The sequence below is a fragment of the Anser cygnoides genome, chromosome 8 (genome assembly GCF_040182565.1).
Source record: "Anser cygnoides isolate HZ-2024a breed goose chromosome 8, Taihu_goose_T2T_genome, whole genome shotgun sequence".
Lineage (NCBI taxonomy): Eukaryota > Metazoa > Chordata > Aves > Anseriformes > Anatidae > Anser > Anser cygnoides.
The window spans coordinates 4,398,244-4,424,065 of record NC_089880.1 but is presented as its reverse complement, the minus strand read 5'-3'; the positions used below and the strand labels follow the sequence as shown (position 1 = coordinate 4,424,065).

The 25,822-nt window shown below is 34.2% G+C and overlaps 1 protein-coding gene across 1 annotated transcript in view; it reads left to right on the top strand.

Annotated features, from left to right (window-relative positions):
- Positions 1 to 25,822, top strand: part of CDC14A (cell division cycle 14A) — a 55,939-nt gene that overhangs the window by 8,672 nt on the left and 21,445 nt on the right. Inside the window, 5 exon segments of the mRNA XM_048066986.2 lie at positions 1,936 to 2,011; positions 8,293 to 8,385; positions 12,677 to 12,756; positions 21,127 to 21,193; positions 23,476 to 23,538. Of these exon segments, the coding sequence (XP_047922943.1) occupies positions 1,936 to 2,011; positions 8,293 to 8,385; positions 12,677 to 12,756; positions 21,127 to 21,193; positions 23,476 to 23,538 (379 nt within the window).

The following is a 25,822-nucleotide window of genomic DNA, read 5'->3' as shown; positions in this document are numbered from 1 at the left end:
GAGGTCAGTAGCTTGTTTATACTGCCTACGTGGTGCTGTGCAAATGAATTGGGAGACGACAGTGGGTTTTTTTGGTGTATGTGTAATAGTGGTGCACCACTCACCAAAAATACCCTCTCTTCCTGATTGTGTTTGGATTCTGAAAAGTATTAAACAGTGGTAATACCAGGGCGTTCAATACTGATATTTTTTTTACTGTATTAAGGAAAGCAGAATGTACTTAGTAGTAAATGATGGAGAAATAGTCAGTTTAAGATCATGACAACTCTAGCTTGGCTCATGAGAGAATCTGAATAGGTCTATTTTGTAAAAAAAAAAAAAAAAAAAAAATAAATAAAAAATAAAAAATACCCTGTTACTTCATGGATTGACTGAATAAATGTATCTTTTTCTTGCCTCCATCAAAACAGTAAGTAATTTGTCTGTTGTGTATAAATTGATTTGTAAATTAATTTTCACGTGTTTTTCCTGCGTTCCTGTTTGAGCTTAATCATGCTGAAAGGTAAAAGTGGATTATACGAGTTCATACTGATGTACTTCTAGCAAATAATTAGTAATGAAAATTCATTATCCTAAAGCATGGCTTTAGTTTTTCAGTGCATTATAACTGAATACACAGTTCATCTATCATTAGGCTGATCAGAGCTGTATTATAGGAACTACGTGTTACGCTTCATTTCGTCTCAATTAAAAACTTAACAGAATATTTTTTCTAAAAGTACCTGTAACTGTTGACCATATCTGCCAGTCTTATCTTAGAAAAGATGTGGAATCTAAAGCTAGTCACTGCTTTATTGCCACTGAAATTTTCACTTCTGTGCAACCTACAAATAAAGTCCTGAGTTGGACAGCTTAGTCTTTGACCCAGCTAATGAGCTTCTGTATTTAAGCATTATGTCCTAATGTTTTGTACCGAAGGGGATGAACTGAATCTTAACAAGCACTTATATTGTTATTTGATGTTGTACAGTAGATGATATTGAAATAACACTGGTGTGGCAGGCTGGCTGCTCCTTCTGAACGGCAATCAGGCTAATACAATTGTCTCTTTTTTACTGGGCTTGGTCTTTTTTTGTTTGAGAGGATACGTATGGGGGATGTTAATAAAGTGTTAAGCCTTAAAAAGTGTAGCTCTTAGGGTTAGCTAGGAAAAGCACTGTGAATCCCTACAGGGAACTTTTATTTTGCAATAATTTTCCTGTATGGCCTGTTGCCATTATCTCTTATCCAAAGGGCAGCAGTTGCTGCTTCAAGGGTAATGAGAATGTTTGAGGAAAATCTAGAAGAAAGGAAGAACAACATTGAGAAAACATTAATTAAATAATAAATTGAGAGAGCTTAGAGACGAGAGGACTGGGCATCAAAAAGGAAACACATTCTGTGTAAACGGTGTATGTATAATATGTAGTCTCTGGAATAATGGAGGATGGAATAAAAAAGAAATAGATTTAAATTTCAGAGAGATACCAAGATTGGACATTACTGCTTAGCGGAAATTGTATTTAATAAAATTTTGCTTTTTCTTCATAGTATCTAATGATACAGGCTCTATAGCTGTTTGAGATGAGGGTGTATCTAGAATGAGAGCAGCATGGCTAAAAGGAGAGTAGAGCACATCCTGAAGTCCTCTGCTCTCCTTTTCTGTAGTCTTAGCCAAACCCAGACTGGGTATGGCAAGAGTTAATGTGTGTGCATATAATGGAAAAGGTAGTTACTACAGCACCTTAAAATGAAGCTACATATGCTTTCAAATTAACTGTTACTATTTTCCTCTTAAATGAATCTATATATGGTTTTATCTGGTGCCCTATGTATATTGTTTACTTGGTATTCCCCAAAAGTTACTCTTTAACAGTTTTAACTATCAACAGCATGCATGCTGAAATTTGCTTAGCACTTTGTATAAATAACACATTTTTTGTTCTTTTCTCCCAGTTTCTATGCAGATTTTGGACCTTTAAATTTGGCAATGTTATACAGATATTGCTGTAAACTAAATAAGAAATTAAAGGTAAGCTTTGTTTAAAAACAATGTTCCTATATTCTTGTGCTTTGAAACTCAGCTAAAACCTGTTATCCAGTTTGAAAGCAATTATTAGGTTCTCATTATCTAGATAGTTGCTACTAAGCTTTAAGGCTCTTCTTTGTTCTGGATTCTTTTCCCTCTGAAGAATGGAAGAAGGAATATGCCCTCATTGTTGCTTAGCGGGTGAGCTACTGATGAATGGTTCACCTTTTTTCATAATCTTCGTTTTATGACAAAATAATAAGAAACAGTGTGGTTATATGGATATTTCACGGGTTTGCAGTTAATGAAGTTAGTATGTTAGTATGAATAACTCAAAAAAAAAAAAAAAACACCCAACTAATATTCCCCCCAAAAGCAACCCACTCAAAAAATATTAAAACAAACAACTCGTTATCCCTGACCCCATTGAACAAGAAGAAAACGGACTCCAAACTCATACTACTTAAATCTCACTCAATCAAAAAATTAAAACTTTGAAATCTTTCAGTTCAATAAAATGTTGCTTGTAATAAGTGTTACGGAAAGGTCTTTTACACATATAAAATGTTTTTTTCTGTATTATGTGCAGAGGTGTCACTGCTATCAATTCCTTTGTAGAAGCCCTCTTATTCTCCTGCTTCCAAAGAAGGATTGGAGATTTAAGGCAATTTTGAGTTGTTCTGCAGTTCAAATAGAAAATGTAGGTATCTTCCTCAGATACCATGGTAGCTTTTATTTTGACTGCAAAGTGTTTGTCCTGTCTTTTTAAAGTAGTTGTCTAAAATCATATCAAAGATCATATATTATAATTGAAAAAATATACAAGGGAGCCAAATTGAAACTGAATGAGTAACTCTGATATTTGCAGTGTTGGCTTAGTAAACCTTAATGTTATTTTAATGTAACTTTCATATTTTTTTGGAAAAAAAAACACACAAAAACTCACAGTACAAGATGAAGAGTACAGATTGGCAAGAACGTAACAGAAATCTCATGCAGATCAGCTGGAAAAGAGGTGCTGTTTATTGCTGCTACCTTACCACAGACTAATGCCAAATAGGTTAATTTAAACTCCTAATGTATAATAGAGAAGGGTAACCTGATAGTGCAACCACTCGAAAGTAATACCTGAAATCAAACAGCTGAAGCTTGGAATACCACCTGAGTAGTGTAGAAACTCTTGCATGAATAGATTCCAGTCTGCCTAGTTGGCACTATGTCTGAGATAGGCCAGTACCTGCTAATGTAAACTTTGCTTCTGTGATAGTTAAAATACATGCCAGACTCTGTTCTAACTTACGTACTATCTGCAGTGGGTAAGTAGACTTGAAAGACGTAATCCTAAGGCTAAGCATGCAACTGATTTGTACGATAGATCTAGCTACAAAAGACTATTGCTCAGCTTTGCTAGTTGAGTTTCTCAGTTTCTACTCTATCTGCTCTTCTACCTCTCACTTTCTCATGTCTGTCCTTCACAAGCCTCCCTGCAGGGACTTCTCCCACATGAGGCCTGAACTAGTGTGTGTATAAGACAGAAGTTTGTGACCTGTGACTTACCTGCTGGCAAGGCATTGATGCAGTGGGCAACTGTTGCAGCAGAAGTATGGTAATTCTCCTGGGGCACCAGGGTGACACGTGGGCAGCCTGTGATCGATGTTTTTTTGGATGGGAAGTGCCTATTGAACTAACCACTGGGGGAAAGAGTCCTGTTTGGCAACCTGCTGCTTGCATACACTTGCATTAAAGGTAACCATGCTCTGGGACCAACACCAGCAGTGGCTGATCATAGGAAGTTAAGACACTGTGGTTTATAATTCTCTGGAAATCCAACCTCTGCTGTTGGGTAGTTGTTGTTGCTATATTGCAGCACTCTTGGGACCCTGAGGCAATCACAGTGCTTAAGCCCAGATGACTCCTGCTATGATTTGGTATGTACCTAGTTGGGTATATACTGTGTGTACTTTTCTTATGAAAAGTTTTTAAAAGAAGTGTGGCACAAAAAAATTATGCACTACATGTTATAATTTTTGTGTGGCCATGGTATCACAAAAGGAATTTAAGACTTGGAAGGCTTTTCTTAAGTTTAAAATTTATATGAGTAGAAACAGGAAAAATGTGATAAGATCTCGTTTAAAAAACAATCAAAACCCCACAAATCTTTTAGCTGGATCTATTTCTGTTTTGCGAGAGGGATTAAGCACAAAGGAGGCAGTTTTCTGCTTCCTCCCTTCCCTTTTGGAAGAGCAGGGAAGCAGGTAAGGAGCGAAAGGCATTGCTGTTTGAAATGTAATATATGGCAGACCAGCATTTTAAAGTAAACTATCATAACTTTATGCTGACTCACTGTAAAAATTGTGAATAGTTCTGTTCAGAAAAACTGAAGGATTTATTCAAATATCAGTTTTGCTGAGAAAGTTAGAGGTAAAGTAATAAAGTTATGCTTTACAGGAAAACCTTACTGACTTTGTTATGTTTGTAATGTTTCGCTGATTGCTATGGAGATGATCTTGACTAGCTGAGTCAACAGCAAGAAAAAATGCTTGGACATGCTATCTTCCTACTTGTTCGTTGAATTCTTTTTGGGAAAAAAATGCTTGACTAAGAAATTACAATTCAATCATTAAATTTATTTTTTCTTCAATTTAAATGTCCGATTTCATAAAACTATTTCAAAAACCACTGTGTTTTGTGCACATATAAGCTTGTAAAACCTCAATAAATTTAGAAGTGGGTAATTAGAGGGAAAGTTGCTGACAAAAATGATATGAATTATGGAAGATTAAAGGCAGGGAAGGTTCAGGCAGGGTTATGAACTGTGGGGTTAACATTTTCTCATATACTAACTGTGTTGTGAAATTGCAGAGGGTTCTGGGTTTTGTTTTTTGTTTTTAATATAAATAACCTGCTGGTCATATACATGGAACTGTAGTAACTGCAAGCGTCTCCTTCAGGACAGCATAGGTTATGAGGCAGATTATATAGACATTTTTTAATATGTGATTTTTTTCATGCCCAGTTTGCAAGCGTTACGTTCACTGTTATGCACGTATATTTTAGTGTATATGTAAACAGTATTTACATTTATCCAGATTTATTAAACACATTGCAGTAATTTCTTGCTGAACAATGCAAGTATATTAAACTATATCCATTAATTAAATTACTGTATAGTAACATGGTGATCTGGCGATTCTAAATAGGTATTAATCTAGTAATTGTCCACAGTAGCACCTTCTAGGCCTGTTGTCAATTTCTGTGCAAGTAAATCTCTCTTGAGGTCTTCAAGAAGCAACAATTCATCTTTTTATAAAATTAAAGTAATTTTAAAGTGGAAAAAATGTGTTTTGGAGTCCCATCATGCACCAATGAGTTTTTCATCACCTTAAAAAACAAAACAAAACAAACAAAAAAACCTGCCACACTTCTCTTGTAACCTCTGCTTTTATTTCAAAAGACTATCTTTCAGTTTATTCCTCTGGGATATATCTTAACAAGTACTATTTTGTTTCATTTTATATTCTAGTGATGTGTGAATGCTACAGAAATTTTCTTGTTGGTAAAGGAAAATATCTTCAGTGCTCCACAGTATATGTATTTTAATCTTTTAAAAGTGAAAGGTGTTTTGCAACTGTATTACTGTATCATCTTTTAACTATAGCTATTCTATAGACAACTCATATGGAAATTCATTGTTGAAACATTTTTGGTTCCTTCTGGAGTATCTAAGGAAACTAAAGCTCTACATTCAGGTGGAGCTCTGGAGCTGTTTCTTTAAAAAAAAAAAAGTTAAAAAAAAAAAAGACACCACCACCAAAGCTGTCCTAACACTTCTCATTGAACCTAGCCAAAGGACTAGACTTAGCCTACTAAATGTGTTTGAAAAACCAGCAAGTTTGTTTAATAATACTAAGCTAGTATGTTTAACAATACTAAGCTAGTTTGTGTAGCTTAGTATTGATACTGAAAGTGTAATTGAGTTGAGAATTTGTTCACATTAATAGAAGCAATCATGCATGCTGCACTTCAAGCAGCAAGTCACTTAAGCAAGCATTTGCTGTAAACTTTGATTTTCTTTAACCCATGTGCAAACAAAAATAGTGGTTCATTCTATCCTGATGCAATTCTCCTCTGCTTGCTGTGCTGTAAGCCATTCAGTAGCATCAGTTTTCAATTTTGTGTTAAAGCTGTAGTCAGGATTAAAAAAAATAATTAAATATTCCATATGATCTGTATGGTTCATAAATATTATGAAATTGCTTTTTGAAATTGAAGCTGTTAAAATGCTACATTGGTTTCATTTAAATGTTTTGGGAGCATTTAAGGCGGGCTATCACTCTTTGGATCTTGCTGGTACAAAAGCATTTCAGAATTGGTCTGACTTGATATACCTATATGGTAAAAAAAAAAAAAAGTCTGTTCTGTAAAATAAAACATGAAATATGGTATTGTTAAGTAGAACTCCTGCTAGCTAGCAGCCAGTGCTTTTCGCAGTTTCAAGTGGTATTTCAGGTGAGCTGTAAACTGTTACGAAGAACTTCGCTTTAAAATAAGTAGTAGTCAACAAGTTATAATTGAAGTTCTGTTACTGTTGCATAACTACTGTAATCTTATCCCACCCACATATCATGGGTGGAACTGCAGTTAGAGAACACTAAAATTAAAAAATTGAGGAGGGGGAGGAAAGGAGGGATCTTAAAATTTTGACAAGTTTTAATAATAATTGAAAGCTTCACTAATTAAATAACTACTTATACCCTGTATGTTTGTATATACTCCGAGAGATGTTGCTGTTGATCTCAAGATATATCTTCCAATCTATGCAATCATCCCTCTCAGCACCTATAGTCCTATTTAGATGCACACACCGGCATTAGCTCTCACGCCGTATCCACCTATGGAAGTTGGGGGTAATGAAACCAGCTTAGAACATACAGTTAGAACTGCTAATTAAAGGCACCACGAAGGGTGGGAGTAAAAAGCTTACTGTGATGCGTTTATCACTTTTCTCCTGAGTTTATCAGCTATGGGTTTTTTAGGTATTGTTTTTTTTGGGGTGCAAAATTTGTTTCTGCAGTGAAAGCAGTCCTAGAATTTGCAACAGGATTTAAGATAATATTCAATGTTTATGAACGTATGGAAGTGAAACATAGTGGCACTAATTAAATAAATAAAACATAATCCTGCTGCAGTTACCCTATCTCCAACCCCCAAATGTCATCAGTGCCAAAAGTAAGAGAAGAAAGTAAACTGTCAAATAGGATTTAAAATACTGAAGTTGGGTAACAGCAGCACTGGAATACAGGCAGTTTATAAAATGTTGTGCAACTTTAAAAAATAAAAATACCCTTCAAGTATTTAGAAGCAGAATCTGGTGTATCTGTTGATGACTTCCTCAAACTGTAATAGAACCATAGAAAACTATCAGGAAAAGCATGCGTGACAAGGTTTCAAAGTATAATAAAATTAATAAAGTAATGTAATAAAATTAATGTAATAAAATTAATAAAGAAAAAAATAAAAATTGCAATAAACAGTCTAGCTTGCCATTTTTAAGTGACAATTTTCTCTTCAGCTTTAAATAGCTTTGCCGCAGATTGTCCTGATTATTCTTTTCTGGTGCTTCTTGGTCTTGTTTTCAATGGGAGTTTTGTTTGCAGGATGCTGACAGACTTCTTTTCTTTCTAAATAAAGAAGAATTGCAAGTCTTACAAGTTTTGTCTGTACCTAACCTTTTTTTTCAGGCTTTTCACTTGCACAGTATTTTTTTATAAACTCTTGTTATTAAAGCTATCAAAGTATGTTGTCTGTAACCCAATTTTTAGGTAGTGTAGAGGATGAGGGTTGTTTAACTTCGGTGTTTCTTTTTTAAAAGAAATTGACTGTCTTCTCCGGAGAATCTTTAGTATGCTGAAGAGATTTAACACACGAGAGTCTGACAATTTCAGTGATTTTGAACAGCTTTCATAAGCTATTGTTTGGATATTTAGGAAAAAAATATAGTATCTTATATTGAATGTGGTGATTCAACTGCATTTTATAGAATAAAGTAGCACAGCAAAACCAATATATTTGCTATGGAACAGCGAATGCTTCCCTGCACTCTTATCTGTAATGTAAGAAGATAGTTCATGCTACCAGTATTTTTTTCTCCTTTAATTTTAAAAGACTATAAGAATTTTTTGACTTATCAGTTTACCAAAAGTGACTACTTAAATTGTTTTTAAATTTTATTCTTCTCTCAGTAAATATGGTGTTTTTTAAAAATTATTTTTATTTTTTAACAGTATTTCAGTCTGTCAAGAAAGAAGATAGTTTACTATACCAGTTTTGACCAGAGGAAACGAGCAAATGCAGCTTTTTTAATAGGTGCATATGCCGTAAGTACTAATTATTGCATGGATACTTCTAACCTTCCTTAAGAGACATCTCTTTTGTGTAAAATAGCATCTCAAGGGATGTTCCCCTAGGGAGGTAGACAGATTTGTCATTTGGTTCTTCTATAAGCAATCTGAGAATTCTGCCGTATGAGTTCTAGAGAGGCCTTTTCTTTGTCACTTAACTCCATTTACAGTACAGGGAGTGGCTTTGGAACATATTGGGGGGGAGGGAGCACGTAGTATGTGTACCATGATGTGACTGTATATATACTCCATAGCAGGTATCCGGTGGCTCATCACACATGAGAGAAGGTAGCTTATGTGTACAATAAGGTAAACTAGTGTGCCACAACTGCATGCACGTTTAACCCTAGCTTAGCCTGTGTTAAGCTGCTTATAGCTCTTAATTGCTAGCATATGCAAGTGGTCTGTATCTGCATATGATACTCTGCTGTCAAAGACTAGTAGATACTGTAAATATATTCCAATTATTAGAAGATACTCTGTACCAAGAGTAAATCTTTACTAATACAGTGCTACCAATGCAAAAAAGTATCCATTAACTATAAACAACTTATATGCAGCATAGTCACTTTCTAATTTATCTCAATTTAGTGTGACACTGGAAAACAGTTTGCACAAAGATATCTATTACTTTAACATTTCATCCCAAAATTGTCTATATGTGTGTGTATTCCTCCAATGGAAGTTCAATCATATTCTTCTATAGTGATTGATAATAATGCCAATAAATTCATAAAATTAATTTTTCTAAAAAATTATTTATGAGCTGTCTAATAATCTGATTTTTTTTAAACTACAGAAGCTTAACTTCTGTAATCCAAGCATATTAATTTGGGAAATAACATTGGAGCATTTTACCTCTAGATGCTATATTCAGTTACATGCATTAGTTGTACACTCGTGAGCTACATGGTAGGGAAGTTTCTGATCTGAAGGAATCTAGTCATGATCTTCAATGAAAGAACAGTTTGTAGTTGACAACTTGACCATATTGTTTGATGATGAATTATTTTATTCAAGGGCTTTTGCATTTGTGTCTTGTCCTCAATTACATAAGCTTTTTGAGACAGAAAGTTCCACAACTTTGAACTCTACCAATGTGTGAAAGTTAATTGAGAAAGCTTGCTTTATTTTTCCTGGTGCTAAAATATTAAGTGTAAAATGAAACGTGGAAAATAGTGGATCATGTTTTAGGAATGGGTTTCCATTAATTATTATGCAACTTAGACTGTTCACTTAAACAGCTTCTTAGACAAGTTGAACTGAAACACTCTAATAGCTATTAAAATATTTTAGTAAGAGTCATGAGTTTGAGAGAGCTTAAAACTTGATTCACAACAACTTACCTGTTTGTAAATTACATCTCAGAATGATTCATTTTCTAAATTTTAATTTTTGTAATGGATTTTCAATGTATTTGGTTTATCATGTCCAGTTGCTAAATTCATGTCCTTGCTCTGAAGAATTCTGCAAGGATTACTTTTTGTCATAAAACTAAGATAAAGGTTAAAACAAACAAACAAAAATAAAACACATTTAAAACAGGAATAGAAGAACGTGAAGATTTTGCTGATCTTACAGAGAAGTTCAGGATTTCTCCTAAATTGCCGGGACTACTACACAGGATGTTCTGTGAGGTCAGAAAGGACTACAAGAACTCCCCACTTGTCATCAAAGAACGCATTCTTAGTGGAATCATGAAGGAGGGTGCATATTCTCATGTCTAATAATGTATGGATGAGTTGAGGGGTGGAGTGGGGGACGGAAGCCACTTTGCATAATGTTAAGGTATTCATTGTTTCTCTTCTGGTTGGGGAAAAAAAAAAAGACCCCTACTTGTTTGTGTTCTCCAGTATCTGTTTGAGTTCCCTGTGGGAGAAGAATAGGACTAATACTAGTCTATATCCCTAGAGCTGGCAAGTAGTAGGCATCTTGCAATTCTTCTAAGATCAGAACTTGATTAGTGGACCAAAATCTGACTTCTGAGTAGTCCTGGTGAAACACAATACTTACTGTGACAAGCTCTGAAAAGAGATCCACTAAGCTCTTTTTCCTTTTCCTTGTAGACAGCAGATGGGCTGGTCATATTGCTTTCTCATGATTACTATAAGTGTGTATTTTGGTATCAATAGCTCTTATTAGAATTATGTAATGCTAGTGTAAGGGAAAAGCTGTTGAGTTTTTCGGGTCTTAAGTGTTATCAAAGCAAGTGAGACTGAGTAATAGTGAACTATTAAGGCATGTTCAATCACTTGCCTGCAGGAATTTTTTTCATAATTTAAGAATATAAATTAGATTTCTGAGCCCAACCTGCAGCTTTATGGGTTCATTCTCTATTAATCTAAGCATATCCCAGTACTGCTCAAGTCAGTAATCTCTCCCTTGGAAGGTCGGCCAGTACAAAGGCTTTTCAGCTATTGCACCATGTACAGTTTCTTTGCAGTTTCAAACAACACCTCAAATTGCTTTACATTTGCTTCACAGAATTTTTGTGATAACTTAACAGCAATAGAATAGATCTGTTCCATACACTTTTAATTTGAAAATGTATGTTGGGGGTGTGAGCAAGATGAAATCAAATTGTATTTGTAATTACAGTGGATGAATGTTAAGGTGGACTTGCAAAATACCCTTTTTGTTTCATAAGCTTTTTGGAACATACATTAAATATTTTCTTGGCAGTGTGCATGTGGCCAGTATTGCTACACATAATGTGTCTAGCAGGAATATGTCCCAACTGTGAAGAGCTTTTTCTTCAATCACATGATTATTCAGGAAGTTCAGAACATAAGAATGGACATGTCAAAGGGGAAAGAAATGCTATAAAACTTGTAATATTTCAGTCTGTTTTTTATGGGTAGCAGTGCCCCATGATGTGAGTTAGAGAAGTGATGTGGTGGGAACAGGGGATGAACCTATTGTAAAGTAATTCTTGAAGAGAATTAAAAGTGACTTTACAGGGGGAAAAACACAAAACAACTATTATTATTTTGCATTGATCTTTTGAAAGTATATTAGTTTATGTAGAGGGTTTTGTCCCAGAGTTATACTAGTAGTTCAAAGTAGTGAAATCAGCGATAGCTGGACAACAAGGATGAACTTGGACCTTCTTTTCACTGCATCACCACAGTTTTTCAGACTAAAGCAAAACAGTTTTTTTTCCCCTTTTCGGTCTGCCTTGTACATGCTTGAGTAAGAAAAGCAAGAAAATCTACCTACCATTTTGATATCTTACAGAATACTGAGAATTCTGTTACCTTGATACAACTCTAGGCATAAAACAACTTGCAAAGATTCTGGGAGTGACCACCGCTTAATTCTGTTCTAATGTGCTTAATTTGTATTCAGCAGTAAAATGTGCACAGAATGAAGGAGTAGCCATGTAGGTGCTGTCTATAAGGTGAGTTGGATAGTAATGGATAGGAAAACTGTGCTGCTGTGTTTACAAAACATTTGCACATGCAAAATGTGTCACTCCAAACTGGCTGAGGTATCTATAAATAATGCACATAACACAAATTCCAAGCTGGTTTTATTTTAGGAGCGGTTTTACTGCACAAATAGGATTTGAAGTGCAATGAGGTGTTGTCTTCTGATTTCTTACTGTGATGTTTCTGGTTTCTTACTATGATGTTAAGCCAGTGGAACTGCTGGCCTTCAATGATATCAGAATAAGCCTTGGTTTAGTGTGCTGTGTTAACTATAAGCTGGTCTCATAGTAACAGGTTCAGCTTGCTGAATTGGACATCTTGTTTGCTAATGGGTAGTTTGATACCTACAATTAGGAATCAGAAAATGTGCATGTATAAAAAGTTTCAAGTATATATTCACGTATATATTGATGGAGAAATTTTTCCTTTGTCAGCTGTTACCATAGTACTTCTTTTGAATCATCTGAAGTTGGGTAGAGTACTCCTAGTATAGATGCCTGTTTTTCATCTTAACACAATGCTGGATCTGTCTTAAAATGTCCCAGTTGCAGCACTGCATGATTAAAAAAAAAAGAAAAGGGAGGGGGAATGGACAGGTAACACAACAGAAATCCCAGTTTATTTTGGTTTCTGTTGATTTCTGAAACTTTTGTGTTATGTTGGTTTGTCTTCTCTGGTCTGCAGATGGCCTATGAGCTGGTTGTAAAGGAGTGTGGTATATATTTGGAAGAGTAGTGGTTTGAGGGTAGCATATAAATGGTTAAAGACTTCTCAGGATCAGGGCTGGTTATTTTTTTCCCCTCTCCATCTTCATTCTCTTCTCTCCCCCGCTTTAGGTAATATACTTAAAGAAAACACCAGAAGAAGTGTACAAGACACTGTTGTCTGGAACTAATCCACCATATCTTCCATTTAGGTATGTGAACATGAAAAATGGGTATAACTTTTGCTTTTGGAATTTGCTAAAGATACTTTTTTTTCAGATTCCTCTCCCTTCCCAGAAAATGGTTTCATGTCTGATACAGACATTATTTCAAAATGACTGATGTACAGAAAAAGAAATGACTTCTGGTGGAATCGCTCGGTGTTGGAATAATGAAACTATTTAGATTGATTTTAGTTTTAAGATAGCCAGTCTTGCAAACTTTCAGGTTTAGAAAATACTTGTTAGCATGTTTGTGATTTAGCAATTAAAACTTTTCTTTATGATATATCATGATTTACTATTTGGAAGTCATTCTTACCTTTTATACTACTTAATACCTAACCAGCTAGACTTATGTGCATGAAAGTTTTTGTTTTGTTATATTTTCTGCTTTACAGAATAACTATAGAAGTTCAAATTAAGCTATTTGGCCTTTCTGTTTTCAATGAACAGCTAACTTCAATAATCTGCCTATATTCTCTGTAGCAAGGTAGTATTGAGGCCTAGATCTGAGGACTTTTAGCTATTATGGCTATTTAAAAGACTTCCAGATTTTTTTTGTCGTGTGAACCATGAAATGTCATTGTGCTTTAGAAATAAAAATACCTCATGCTATTATGCAAATACAGGTGATGTCTCATAGGACAACTGCAAGATGGTCAAGATCCACTTTTCCAGGGGAGTCAGCAATTAGCAAGTAGTACTCACTGTCAGCTGATGCATTTGTAAATGTGGACCTACCGTGTCTTTATCAAAAGCTTCATTTGATTCTACAGCCACTCAGCAAAGGAATATCTGTTTATCTCTAGCAGTTTGTACAGGGTAATAGATTTAGGGATGATAGATTTATATGTCAACACCAGTTTAACTATAAAATCTTAAGCCAATGAATACATTTTAAAGAACAGTATCAAATCAGTGATTGCTTTTCTCAGCAGAGAGTTTATAGATGCATCTGATCGTTGATAGCTATGCAAGGTTATTGATATCTTTTAAGCTAATTTTAAAAAATACTTCATAAAATGCATAAAAAGATTACCTCTTATAAACATGTCAGTGTGTTTTTGTTTAACATCTACAAATTCTATATAAAATACAGGAATGATGACTTAAGTTAGTGTATAGTTTTATACACCTTTTACATGTGTTGTCTTCTGATGCTCTGCTAATCTAAAATAGTTGGCATCGGTCCCTCCATTTACAGAAGGTTCAGCTATTAGAATATTACTCCAAGAAGTTCTTTGGAGCAAACTATATTATTCTGAGCACAGAAACAGTGTCAGTTTTTTCTTTTGTCTCCTTATTTTGGGGAAAGCAACAAGTAAAAATCTTCACTGCAACATTTCCCTTCCTTCTGGGGATTACTGTGTAGCATTTAAAGGGAGTCTAGAAAATTGATTCTCCCTTTCATATCTAATAGTGTTGTCTCAGTGGTTCAACTTTGGCAGGAGTTTAAGAACAACTGAATAGTATTTCTTTCATATAAGAGTTTTTAATAATTAAAACCAACCTAATTTTTTCAGAATCTTGAGCTTATCGAAACCTTGCTTAAAAAGCAAATTGTATGTAGTAGAGTGAGACGCAAAACTTTTTCAGTAATGTAGAATGTGTGTAATCTCAGAATAGCTTTATTTTGTTTACCTATTTCAAAAATTTTACCATTCAGAATTATAAGAAATTGCTATGTCCTTAGGTTCCTTCCCCACTTCTTCCCCTGCCACAGTAAAAATTAAGGTATTATTTGTACTGACAAAGCAAAAAGCTTAGTTATCAAGTCCTGAAATTGTAAAACGGAAAATTGAGGAGGATTTTTTTTTCCCGGAACTTGTTTGTTCAAACTGAAGGCTATAGACCTTTGCCTTGCAACCAATCCCTTAGAATGATACATGTAGTAATAATTTATTAAAATGCTGTTTCTCCTTTACTGGTAGGGAATAGTGAGAATAATGTGACTTTTTTGAGGCTGGCAGGAACCACAATAATAAACTCAATGGCACAGAATAATTTTGTTAAATCATTCTTTAATTTTAATAATGAAGTTAACACAATTGTGTTGTTAATAATTAATACTGAAATTAATAGATATGCATTCAGAACAAATCTTCTGAGTCTGAATTCACGAGATTCTATTCCAAAATAGAATAGGGATCAGGAAATGAGAGTTCGTAAAAAAAAAAATGTAAGAAACAGCAAGATTTTATAAAGATAGCTTTGTCGTGCATAAAAAGACGGTTCCATGTTACCCAGTGGAGAGAATACTAACTGAATACACTGAAGAAGTCAATGTCTGGCAAACAGACTACTCAGTTTTTGCAGTCTGAATTGTCAAAATTTATTGCAGAAGAGTAATCCATTCATTCAGTTTCTCAGCTTCAGGAGAAGAGAGCAGTAAATGTCGTCAGTCTTCTGATGCTTAACTCTTCTGCAGGTTGCTGGTAGATAAATGATGGTGTCAAACTTCTTTAAAGTAATAGATGCTATCCATAGTTCCAAACCTGTCTTCCAAATCTGTCCAGAGTGTTGTGTATGGATTGTTGTAACCCATTTGTGAGAATTCATGGATTTTGTGAAGATAGGCTTCTGGGACATAGTCTCACTGTAAAAGAAATGTAAAATCTTTTTCCTTTTCTAAAGGAAAAAAAGTATTATTTCCTATCTACATGAGGACAGAGGTACTTTTTTATCTTGCCCTTTATTACCTTTCTCTTCATCTTCTCCAGAGCTAACACTGAAAAACATAAAACATGCAGCAGGCATGTGCTGCAAGTGAAAAGATCTTTTGTAAATAAAGTCAGTATGCATAAAATAATGTTGTTTTTCACATCAGTCATCTAGCTAGATGTGAAAACATTTTTAACCACTGTAGTAATAGAATGCTAAATTTAATTATACATAAACCAGAAAGAAGAGGGTATATCAGTACATCAGGTGTAAACCTAGGCAAACAACCTCAAGAATGTACAACAGAGAAATCTTTAAAATTGCTAGCTATACTTTAATAGACTTAGATTTACCCTGCACTCTGCTGATACACAGGTTCTCTAAGCAGTAGTTTGCTATCAGGTTGTTGCTTCTAAGATAGGCTGTATGCCAATGTCCTAAAGTTTTCTTAAGCTTTTCTTAAAGTTTTCTTTTAACTGTGTTAATTTTGGCAAACATGGCTAATTCAGACATTATTATCCTAATCCATGACTCTTGGTAGAACAAAATACCTCTTGTTCCATATTCAGAGGAAATCTGTAGCCTAACTTAAATTGATCATTAAAGTTGAAATCGTTCTGTACTGTTGATTTTTCTATAGGCAGGAAGGGCAAATGTTCTAATTTCCATTGATGCTCTTAAGCTTCTTAGAACTTATTTGTCACTGTTGTGACTTTTCACTGCGTTATTTTACTTCATCCCAACCACATTCAAATGAAGAAGTATATTCTAGAGTGGAAGAAATTTAATCAGGTGATCTCCCTTGAGATTACTCTTGCAGCTAATACCAGTCAAAAGAAATCTCAATATGTGTGGAATGGCTATGTTAGTAAACTGCTTACTGAAGAAGTAAACTTTTTTTCTTTAAGCTCCAGAGTTAATGTGTATGTAGCTTTTTAGTGTGTATAAAATAGGTCTTAATTCCACTTTTCAGTTCTTACATTCGGTTGCTTTTGCTATTCGTATAACATGTTGGTTAAAAGTAAAGCTTTGGGGGGGGGGGGGGGGTATGGATTTCCTGATTTTTTTTTTTGTTTGTTTTCCTTTCTTCTTCTTCTTCTGGTGGATTTTCTGTAGTTTGTTTGATAATTATTTTTGTTTTGTTTTAACACAGCACTTAAGCTATTTTCAAGGATAGAAGGGAGTCAATCTTCTTGAGCCAGGGCCTTGCTCTCCAGAGGGAATATGGAGTTCTGAGCTTTTGGAAGAAAGCTTTTATATGCTAGTAGACATAAGCGTCTATATTTCTTTAGCATTCTTTCTTAATTTGGTGTCAGGCTGAAAAGCACTTAAGTTTCTTTTGGTGCTGCTTTAGACTATGTAAGGTCTTGGCACTGGATTAGAGCCTAAGAAGATTCAGTTACCTGTGTGGTATAGTTTATCTTGCTGGTAAAGAAAACTGTGTAATCTAGCTGTACAGGAGGTGAGAAAAAGAAGACTGAGGAGATGAACTGAAGGAGTCTGATAAGATAGGAGGCTAAGTTAGAAATGAGGAGTCAAAGTTAGGGAGGAGGTATTTGGGATTTGAATTTGTAGGAAGAGGCTGGAATAGATGTATAAGGAGCTTAAGAATTGCTGGGGTTGAGAGAAGGGCAAGTAGATCTGATGAGGGCCTGCAATGGGTCAATCTATATCAGATGGGAGCAGGGAAGAAATAATTTATTCCTTCTTCCCTGGCTTTCCAAGGCCGTTGAGATGATTTTCTTCCAATTGTGTGTTGCAAGACATTGAGGCATCTCTAGTGCAAAATACAGCATGATACAGACGCTCAAGCAAATTAACCTGTTCTGTCACTGGAAGCATTAATGCCACGTCAGGCACTATATCTGGTTGTCATCAGGCTATGCTGTGAAAAAACAAGTTAGTGCTATGAGGAAGTTTGCCCTCCCTCCATATAGTTAGCATTTTAAAAAGGGCTAAAATGACTTTATCAAATGACAATGAAAAATGTAACCCGAATGTCTTGTGCCTTTCCTCCTATTCTAAGGTTTAGGAAGGAAATAATTGGGGATATTACTCACAGGTATTCAGTACTTACTGTCTTGAATTTAATTTTTTTCAAGCCTGGAACTTAGATATTATATAACTTCTGTAGTACAGGTTATCTCTGTTTGAATAGTTTCAAGTGTAAGAGTTTATCGGTGTGTAGTGATGAAAGGTTCAGTGTTACAGCTGGATTATTTAACGAGTTTGTTAATTTGATATCTGAAGTGTCTTCTATTTGGGAAAAAAACAACAGACAACTTTCAATAGATAGAAGGAAGCTCTGCAAGACTGTCAGATTCTTCACAGAGTCCTGACGTGTGTTTACATGAAAAGATCACCAGCGAACTGATCTACTTTCATCTAGCTCAGTGACCTCAGAAGGCCTTAATCGGCTTAGATCTTCAGCTGGGTATTTCATTTGAAGACAGCTTCAGTGAATATTGTTCAGGGGTGGAAGGAAATCAGTATACCCCGCTTACAAGTTCTATGGAAATTATTTTTGTAATGGAAATAACAAAGATAGAGCAGGAGGATTAGACACTGCTGTATTTGAGAAACTTTCATCTTATTTTTGGCTGACTCACTGTCACTTGGTGATGCTCTAGTCTCCTGAAGATCTTGTGCTGTATCTTCTTGCTTCCTCTTAAGAAAACAGTACTAACACCATTTGAAACCATCCTAAATAAGAGTTTCCTATTATAAAACTGCTTTGGATTTTCAACTTGAACTGCTCTGTATTGACTTCAATACAAAGAGAAAAAAACAAATGTATTTTAATTTAGTTGTGTTAAATCTCTAGATACTACATGAATTTCAGAGCTAGAGTTTAGGTTTTATTTCTTTATTTGCAAGTGCTAGGGAAACAACTTATTTTGTTATTGACAGCATTTAGAGGTTTGGTAAAGTAGAAAGCATTATGCAGTATTGAGGTCAGCTCCGATAACTGAAATTGGATGTGGGATTTGCAGCTCTGTAATGCCAGCTCAGATTTATGCTACATCTGTATGTCAGAAATATTCACACTTTTTCTGATTTTGATAACCAAATAGTTATCAGGTAATCGTTGCTAAAGCACTGTTTGAAAATGAAGCTGGTTATGCATTTAGCCATAAAAGATTAAAAGAATACTGGAATGAAACACATGATCAACAACAGAAAACAGCGCCCACACTGTAATACCATGCAGGAGACGTCTGTGTATGATCTTTTCGTTTCACATCAAATAACAGAAGTCTTCCTTTTCTCTGTGTTTTCTTTAACGTAGACTTAACAGTTAAAAAAACAAACAAAAATTGTAAATCCAAATAGCTCTTTTTCCATCAGCAAAAAGCAAAATGTTTTTGCATATGCATAAGTAGTCCCAGTAACTTAAAAATTACTACGGTCTTAAATGTAAGCACGTGCATTAGTTTCCTGTAGACTAGTAGACAAAAGAGAAGAATAAGTTTAAGTAGGAAGAATGTATGGAATTTTAGTTTCATATGAATTACTATGTTTCTTTGAAGCTAATAGAAGATTTTTCTTCTGTACATTAGTTTTCAGCATACAGAGTCCTCATGGATTATACATAATTTCTGCCAGATCAATCCTTTTCATTTAATACCTGTAGATAGTTTAGCTTAAAATTCTGAAACGGAGAACAGAAGTTTCAGAAAGGGGGAGTGCATCTAGATTTAATTCTAAACAGGCAGTTGTACTTCTGGAAGCTAGAAATATAGACATGTTTTTTCCTAGCTTTACCCTGAAAAAGGAATGGGAGGCCTAAAATAAAAATTGTTATGGTGTTAAGGACAAAAATAGATTTTGTTCCATTTTACTTGTTTTCCAAATTATTATAGAAGTAACTTTTGATTTCTTTTTTGTTACCAGAAGATACTTGAGGGAGATATTATGGCAAAGTCTCATATAATATACTCTGTATTTGCCACAGTGCATCAAACATCATGCTTTCCCTTGAAGCATTAGATGATAGTAAGCCACTGCTTCCAGGTGTTATGTCAGTACCATGCTGCACTGCCATTCATAGCTACTGTTTGTTTGTTTCATTACATTTTAGTAATTAGTGTTTTATCACTGTTCGTTAGTGTTTTATCACGTTCATTAGTGTTTCATCACTGTCTACCACAAAAGATAGATGAGGGTGTGAGTTTTTTTAGATGCAAGCTCAGTGTGCACAACTTCTAGCAATAGCTGTCTGTGGGAACTGTAGCTAAGAAAACTCTATAGCTGAAATTGTGATAGGCTTACCTCGTGTGTCTTGGTCAAGTTCTAGGTCCTCCTTCCCTCTCCATCATACCACTTCTTATTAATTGTGTTGCTTTTTTTCTGCAGTATTTTATGTACTATTGGTTGAAGTAGTTATAAACAGATACAAAATCATATTTTTGTTACAGCAAAATAACCTAATACGGGACATCTGTTACAATCATGTTTTCTATTCATATTTCTCTAAATAATTAGTTTTGTGGTTTGCATTGTTTTAGGTTTTGTTGTTTCTGTCAACTCTTTCATGAAACTGTTATAGCTTTTAAAGATTTTTCTGTTATGTACATGTTCCCATTTGGTCCTAAAGATTTTTTTTTTCTCAGAAGACCTTTTTCTTTTCTGAAAAGCTTATGACAAAAAGATCTTCAACTTTTCTCTGTAGAAAAATATATTGTCTTTTAGGTTTATCGTTTACTGCTTTGATATAATCTGTTTATTTAATGAAAATACTCTATGGCTTTACACTTTGAAAAAACTTCTTTGCTAGATTTGAATATTGAAGATGTATTCACACTTGGAAATTCCCATTCTAAAACATTGCATTAAGTATTTCTTTTTGTAATCTAATAACTTGAAAGATTTTCTGGAGTAAACTGTAATATGAAACTACCAAATTTGTAGCTTTTAATTTTCCTAAATCAACTATGTTTTCTGTGAACATTGCTTGCTTAAAACTGCTGTAATTCTGCTCTTAAAGAATGTGTGAGAGTATTTTACTCTTTAAGCACTTGAGATTGAAGGACCGTATTGATACTACAAATTTCATACTAAATATAGCAAGTAGATTCTCAAAAAAACCAAAACCATTCAGTGAAAGATTGAAATTTTGAATAAATTATTAAAGATGTATCTGGCTGAAACCTAGTATTTTGTTATTCTCACAAATTGCAGTTCTTAACATTTGTGATAAGATAGCTTAGAGCAAAACTAAAAAAGATTTCTTAAATGACTGATTAAGAAGTCACTGTTAAAATGCAGGCTGGTCTGAAGCAAAGTTTGAGAAGTACTTTTTCTTTTTTCCACAAAACACGTTGCTGTTATTTTTTATGTTGGTGTCTTACTTCTTGAATGTTTTGCTTTTTGCCATTCTGTCATCTTTAAAAGAGGAATTGTTGTTTTCAGAGTGGCAGAATCAAGGTCACGTAATTTTCAGTTTTGTATCTATTCCATGTGGGTACCTGACAAAAACATGCACGTAACATAATTTACAGTATCAACTGTATTTACACTGAGCTACATCCTTGGTAAGGGTGTGCTTTAGCATGAAAGAGCTGGTAAAGGAATGTCGTCTTGGAACTTTAATACAGAGCTCTCAGAGGGGATTGAATAGCTTGAATATATTTTATTGTGTGCTGTCTTGCCCTAAGTTCTAAAATAATAATGTTTATATTTAATTTGTTAAATCTATAGGGATGCTTCATTTGGGAACTGCACATACAATCTCACAATCTTGGACTGTTTACAGGGAATAAATAAGGTAATCATGGTTTTCCTTAGCAAAACAGGTTTAAATTGTCTTTTAAAAAAGTGAAGTAAAACACTCTTAAAATACATTAGAAGAAAATCTGGTTTCAAAGCAAGATGCATGTCAATGAGTAGTGTGCTGTCATGAAGTCTAAGTTACTGAGAACTGTGTTTGAGTAGTGACAAGGGAAGAAGGGAAAAGAAGGTAATGTTTCTGCTTGGTTAGCCTTTGATAACTTTCTGTAGCTCACTTTATGAATTAGAATGTGCAAACATCCCAGGCCCCATCTCAGGGTGGGGTTGCAGGTAATGCACTAGATCTGCTAACAAATCATTTATAAACATAAATTGATAAAATCAAGGTACTTCGGTATTCTGTGATTTAATCTAAGCACTGTTTTTTGCATTTTTTTTTTGTGGATACTTAACTCCATTTCAGTGTTTGACGCCTATTCTTTCCAGAATTGTTTAAAAAGAATGAAAACTAGTGTTTCTTACTAGTGTTATGGCGTGTCATTTAAAAAAGTTTGTCAACTTGCTTGTTAAAGCTCTGCCTTGCATGTGCTGTGGTTTCAAAATATGTATAATAATCAATGTAAAAATTATGAATTTATCAAAAATAATTTGAAAAGCATAATTTAAATTGCTAAATTTGTGGTTATGGTCCTGGGGAAAATTAATCTTCAGTGCTGCTTTTTAAAATGTTATTTTACGTTTTAATTGTCAACTTGGTGTTACAGTATATACTTGATACTGTAAGCAAAGATCAAATTTTGTTCATCCAATTTCCCAGTGATCTTGATGAGAGGAACAGGTTATATAAATGGTTCTGTACTGACACTTTATAGACTATTTGTAATTCTTAAAAGTATGGCAAAACAAGTGTTTCTTAAAAATTGAAAAAAGGACAGATCAAGCTTAATATTTTTAGTTCTGTGGGGGTGGGAAAGGAGCTGTCAGTTAACAGTCAGACTCTTAATTTGTGTGGCTTTCTACAGATCCTGAAATTCTATGAAGCAGTCAGTATGATTTATCTACAACAAACACGTCAAAAGGACTCTGAAAACCATTTTTTCCTCTTCTGTTCCCATAAAATTTATTGAATCTTTGTCCAATTCACCTACAGAAATAAAGCCGCTTTGAGCAGAAACTGTATGGCTAAATCTAAAGTAAAATCTTAGTCTACTTGAGTAAATTTCATGACTTTGTTGCATATATTACATGCACATAATCCAGGGGGCCTACAAATTCTGGAGTGTAGCCATCTAGCCATGCTTCAATGAATTACGTTTTTCTAGATCTGCCATTCAAAGAAACCTCTCCGTATCTTAGGTTTCATGACAACATTGTCTATTTAAATAAACTATTTTAGTTTTGCCTAAAAAGAAAGAAAAATATTTGTAGCAAAAAGTGGTGAACATGATTGTTTTCTAAAGCTTAGATATATGGTCTTTTGTTAACACACCTTAATCATAGAATGTTGTGCAATGTCTATACTTTCCAGAATGTGTTAGATTCAGTATAAATATATGCTGCAGAAATGTATTTCACCAATTCTTTGGAATAAATTTGTGGTATCGATAGCTTATTCATAAAATTGTTTTTAATATTCTGTCATATACAAATCTGTAGTACAAAATTGAGTTATTAAATAATAGTACAGGAATCAAATACAAAACTTAATTTCTTTCAATCGTGTAATAAATCGTGTCTACCATAGTCTTGTTAACTTCATTCTATCAATGGAATGCATTGAGAGAAGTATTAACAACAAATCACAAAATACAGGTTATACACAGTACTTCTATCTGTATAAGATTTTTGCCTGGGTATTAGGGTAATAAAATCAGAGTGTCATATTAAATACAGAAAAGCAATAAACTTTTTTTGTGAATTTTGGTCATAAAATATAGAATGTTAAATATATTCAGCACAGAAATTATCAAATGACTATATGACAAAAAGGGAATTACTTTTTGTCATCTGCCTTAAAGAAGAAAAACACAGGAGCGTGTGGAGACTCAGTTTTAAGATTTAAGTGAGATGCAACAAACTTATGTCACATCATAATGTCTTTGAAGGGGAAATAATGAACCTGATGTTTTTGGACATCGTTAAAGTTTTTGTTGTCTGTGTTGTTAATCTGTGCAAAATTGAATGTTGTCTTAACGTAGAGACTTCAGCAAGCCAAAAGCACAAACATTTAGTGATTTAGTTTTAATTTTTAAGAACAGCATTACAAAATGAGATTATAAATCATACTTAAGAATGAACTGACACATTGTTGCCTTTTAGGCCTTACAGCATGGATTTTTTGACTTTAAGACATTTGATGTGGATGAATATGAACACTATGAGGTTTGTACATTTAATGAGTTTAAAGTGTCTGGTTTGCCTTAAAATAAGTTAGAATACCTAGTATCCCACAAGTTTAAAATATATTGGAAAAACATTTTAATTCAAGTAAAACTCAGTCTTTGTATGTACGGTAAGTACATGAAACCACAACCCAGTTCCCTTGGTTAGGTAATCGTTGGAAGCCTACAGATATCTGAAACTGTATTCTGTCTGAACAATATGCAAGATGAATATCATTACAATGCGAGGCACTGAAATTGCAAGAAATCTGTTTTCTCATAGCCTTCCTGGCTTCTGGGACTGCTTTCATGCTTTCCCATTCTTCTTCCAGGATATGACTCCAAGTCTCTCAGATGACCCACATAATCTGTTTTCTTTCAACACCTGTGGAACAGCTTCTTGAGATGCTATTAGTCCTAGGTATATGATAAATTTTTGTATAGCCATATAGATTAAGCACATTCTGAGGTCACTTTTTTGTATCAGTGCATTATGTGGGGATTCTAGTAATTAAAATACATCTAAAAGATTTCCCTAATGAAGTCCCAGAAAGCTAAAATGTCATTCAGTTTTCTGCCACTTGTCTTACAAGTGAAGAATAGATGCTCTGGGTGGCTCTGGATTCCTTCAGGACTTTATTCTGTAATTTAAAATGTAAGCTGTGTAAGTTCTTCTCATCTCTATCTTCTAGTAGTAGACAGTCATCTCAAGCAATATTGCTGCAGAGAATCTTTGAAATATGCTCTTGCTGCACCTGTGAGCTGTGCTGTGTCCAGAGGAAATTCCAGGCCCAAAGTGTATATCCAGATTAGTTGGGTGTTTTTGTCTAATATTTTCACTCAAAAGAAGGAAGAGGGTTTTTAATGAAGACTGACAAACAATGTAGTTGTATTGGAAGTTATTTTTGGAGCTGTCTATAGTTCTTGCTATTGCATGGGTTAGGGAGAAAGATTTATAGACTAGAGGTGTACTAAATGTTTGAATATATATTCAACTCTATTCTTAGAGTTCAGAACATTAGCGTAGCTTGAGAAATTAGTGTAGCCTTTGATGAACTACTTAGTTTTAGCTTAATCTGTGTATAACAGTAAAATTTTGTTCTAAAAACGAATGGTGGGTGGAAACTCTTAGGAATGTGTATACGTAGCATACAATGAGCTGCCTGAAAAGTATTAGAACAATTGACTAAAGCTGTATACAAAACAGCCCTATTATCTCGTTTAATGCTTAACATCGTTTTACATTTCTGTGAAATGTATGCATGTCTGAATGAATCCTGCTTGCTGTCTGAGTTTGTGAGAACTTGGAATCCTCTTTAATTTTTTTGTCTAGTCTTTGTGTGTCTTCTATTTTATGTATGGTGGTCAGCTTTGTATTTTAGATATGTATACTGTGCTGTATTTCTAGAACTTTAAATGTTCCATCTTTTTGCTATGTTAGATCTTCAGATGTGTAGTTGTGTGGAGAAAAGTTGCATAAGATTTAAAAGGAACAGGCTAATGGAAATTCAGTTTCATCTATAAAGATGAACTATAGAGTTCTTCCATCTTACTACACTATCAAGGCAGCTAATTCCCCTTTTGTTAATCAAGTTCTCAATTTGCCACAGTGATATTTGCATATAGTGTTGAATATATATATAGTTCAGAGTGGTTAAAATTTAAATTATTCACAAAAAGCTGTGTGCTACAAAGAATTAATTCATAAATAAAACTGGTAATGCAAATATAAAAACAATTCAGATGGATTGAACAGAATTCCTTTATTAAAGGGAGTAGAGGTGCCATGATATTGAGATTGCAGTCTGGAATAGAAATTTGTGTGTTGCGAGGAGCGGTCCTGACTTGACAGTAAGAATCATTTCACTAGCCCTTACGCAAGCTTGTTAACTTACTGGAGTTTTTGCTGTCTGAGGATATTTAGAGCAAGCCTAATGGGGTTACCTAAGCAAACAGTTGGTGAATTGATTACAGTAATGCCCATTATCAGAACCTTTCACTCATTAAGATGTTTTGATGAGCTGAGAGCAAAAAACACAAGCTTCATAATGCAGTTGAACTGAATGCCATGTCCTTAAAAGTCATGCTGACAATAATTGCATTGCCAAATGAGGAATGGGCAGTCTTCATTTAAAAAAAAAAAAGGCATTCTTCAGTTTGATCAATAAAAGAATTCACAGAACCTTTCTGAAGTTTTCATTTAAAAATGAAAAGCAATTTTTGCAAAGAGATGCAAAACCTCAGTTTATTTTTTATTTTTTATTTTGATCTGTATTTTGCTTCTA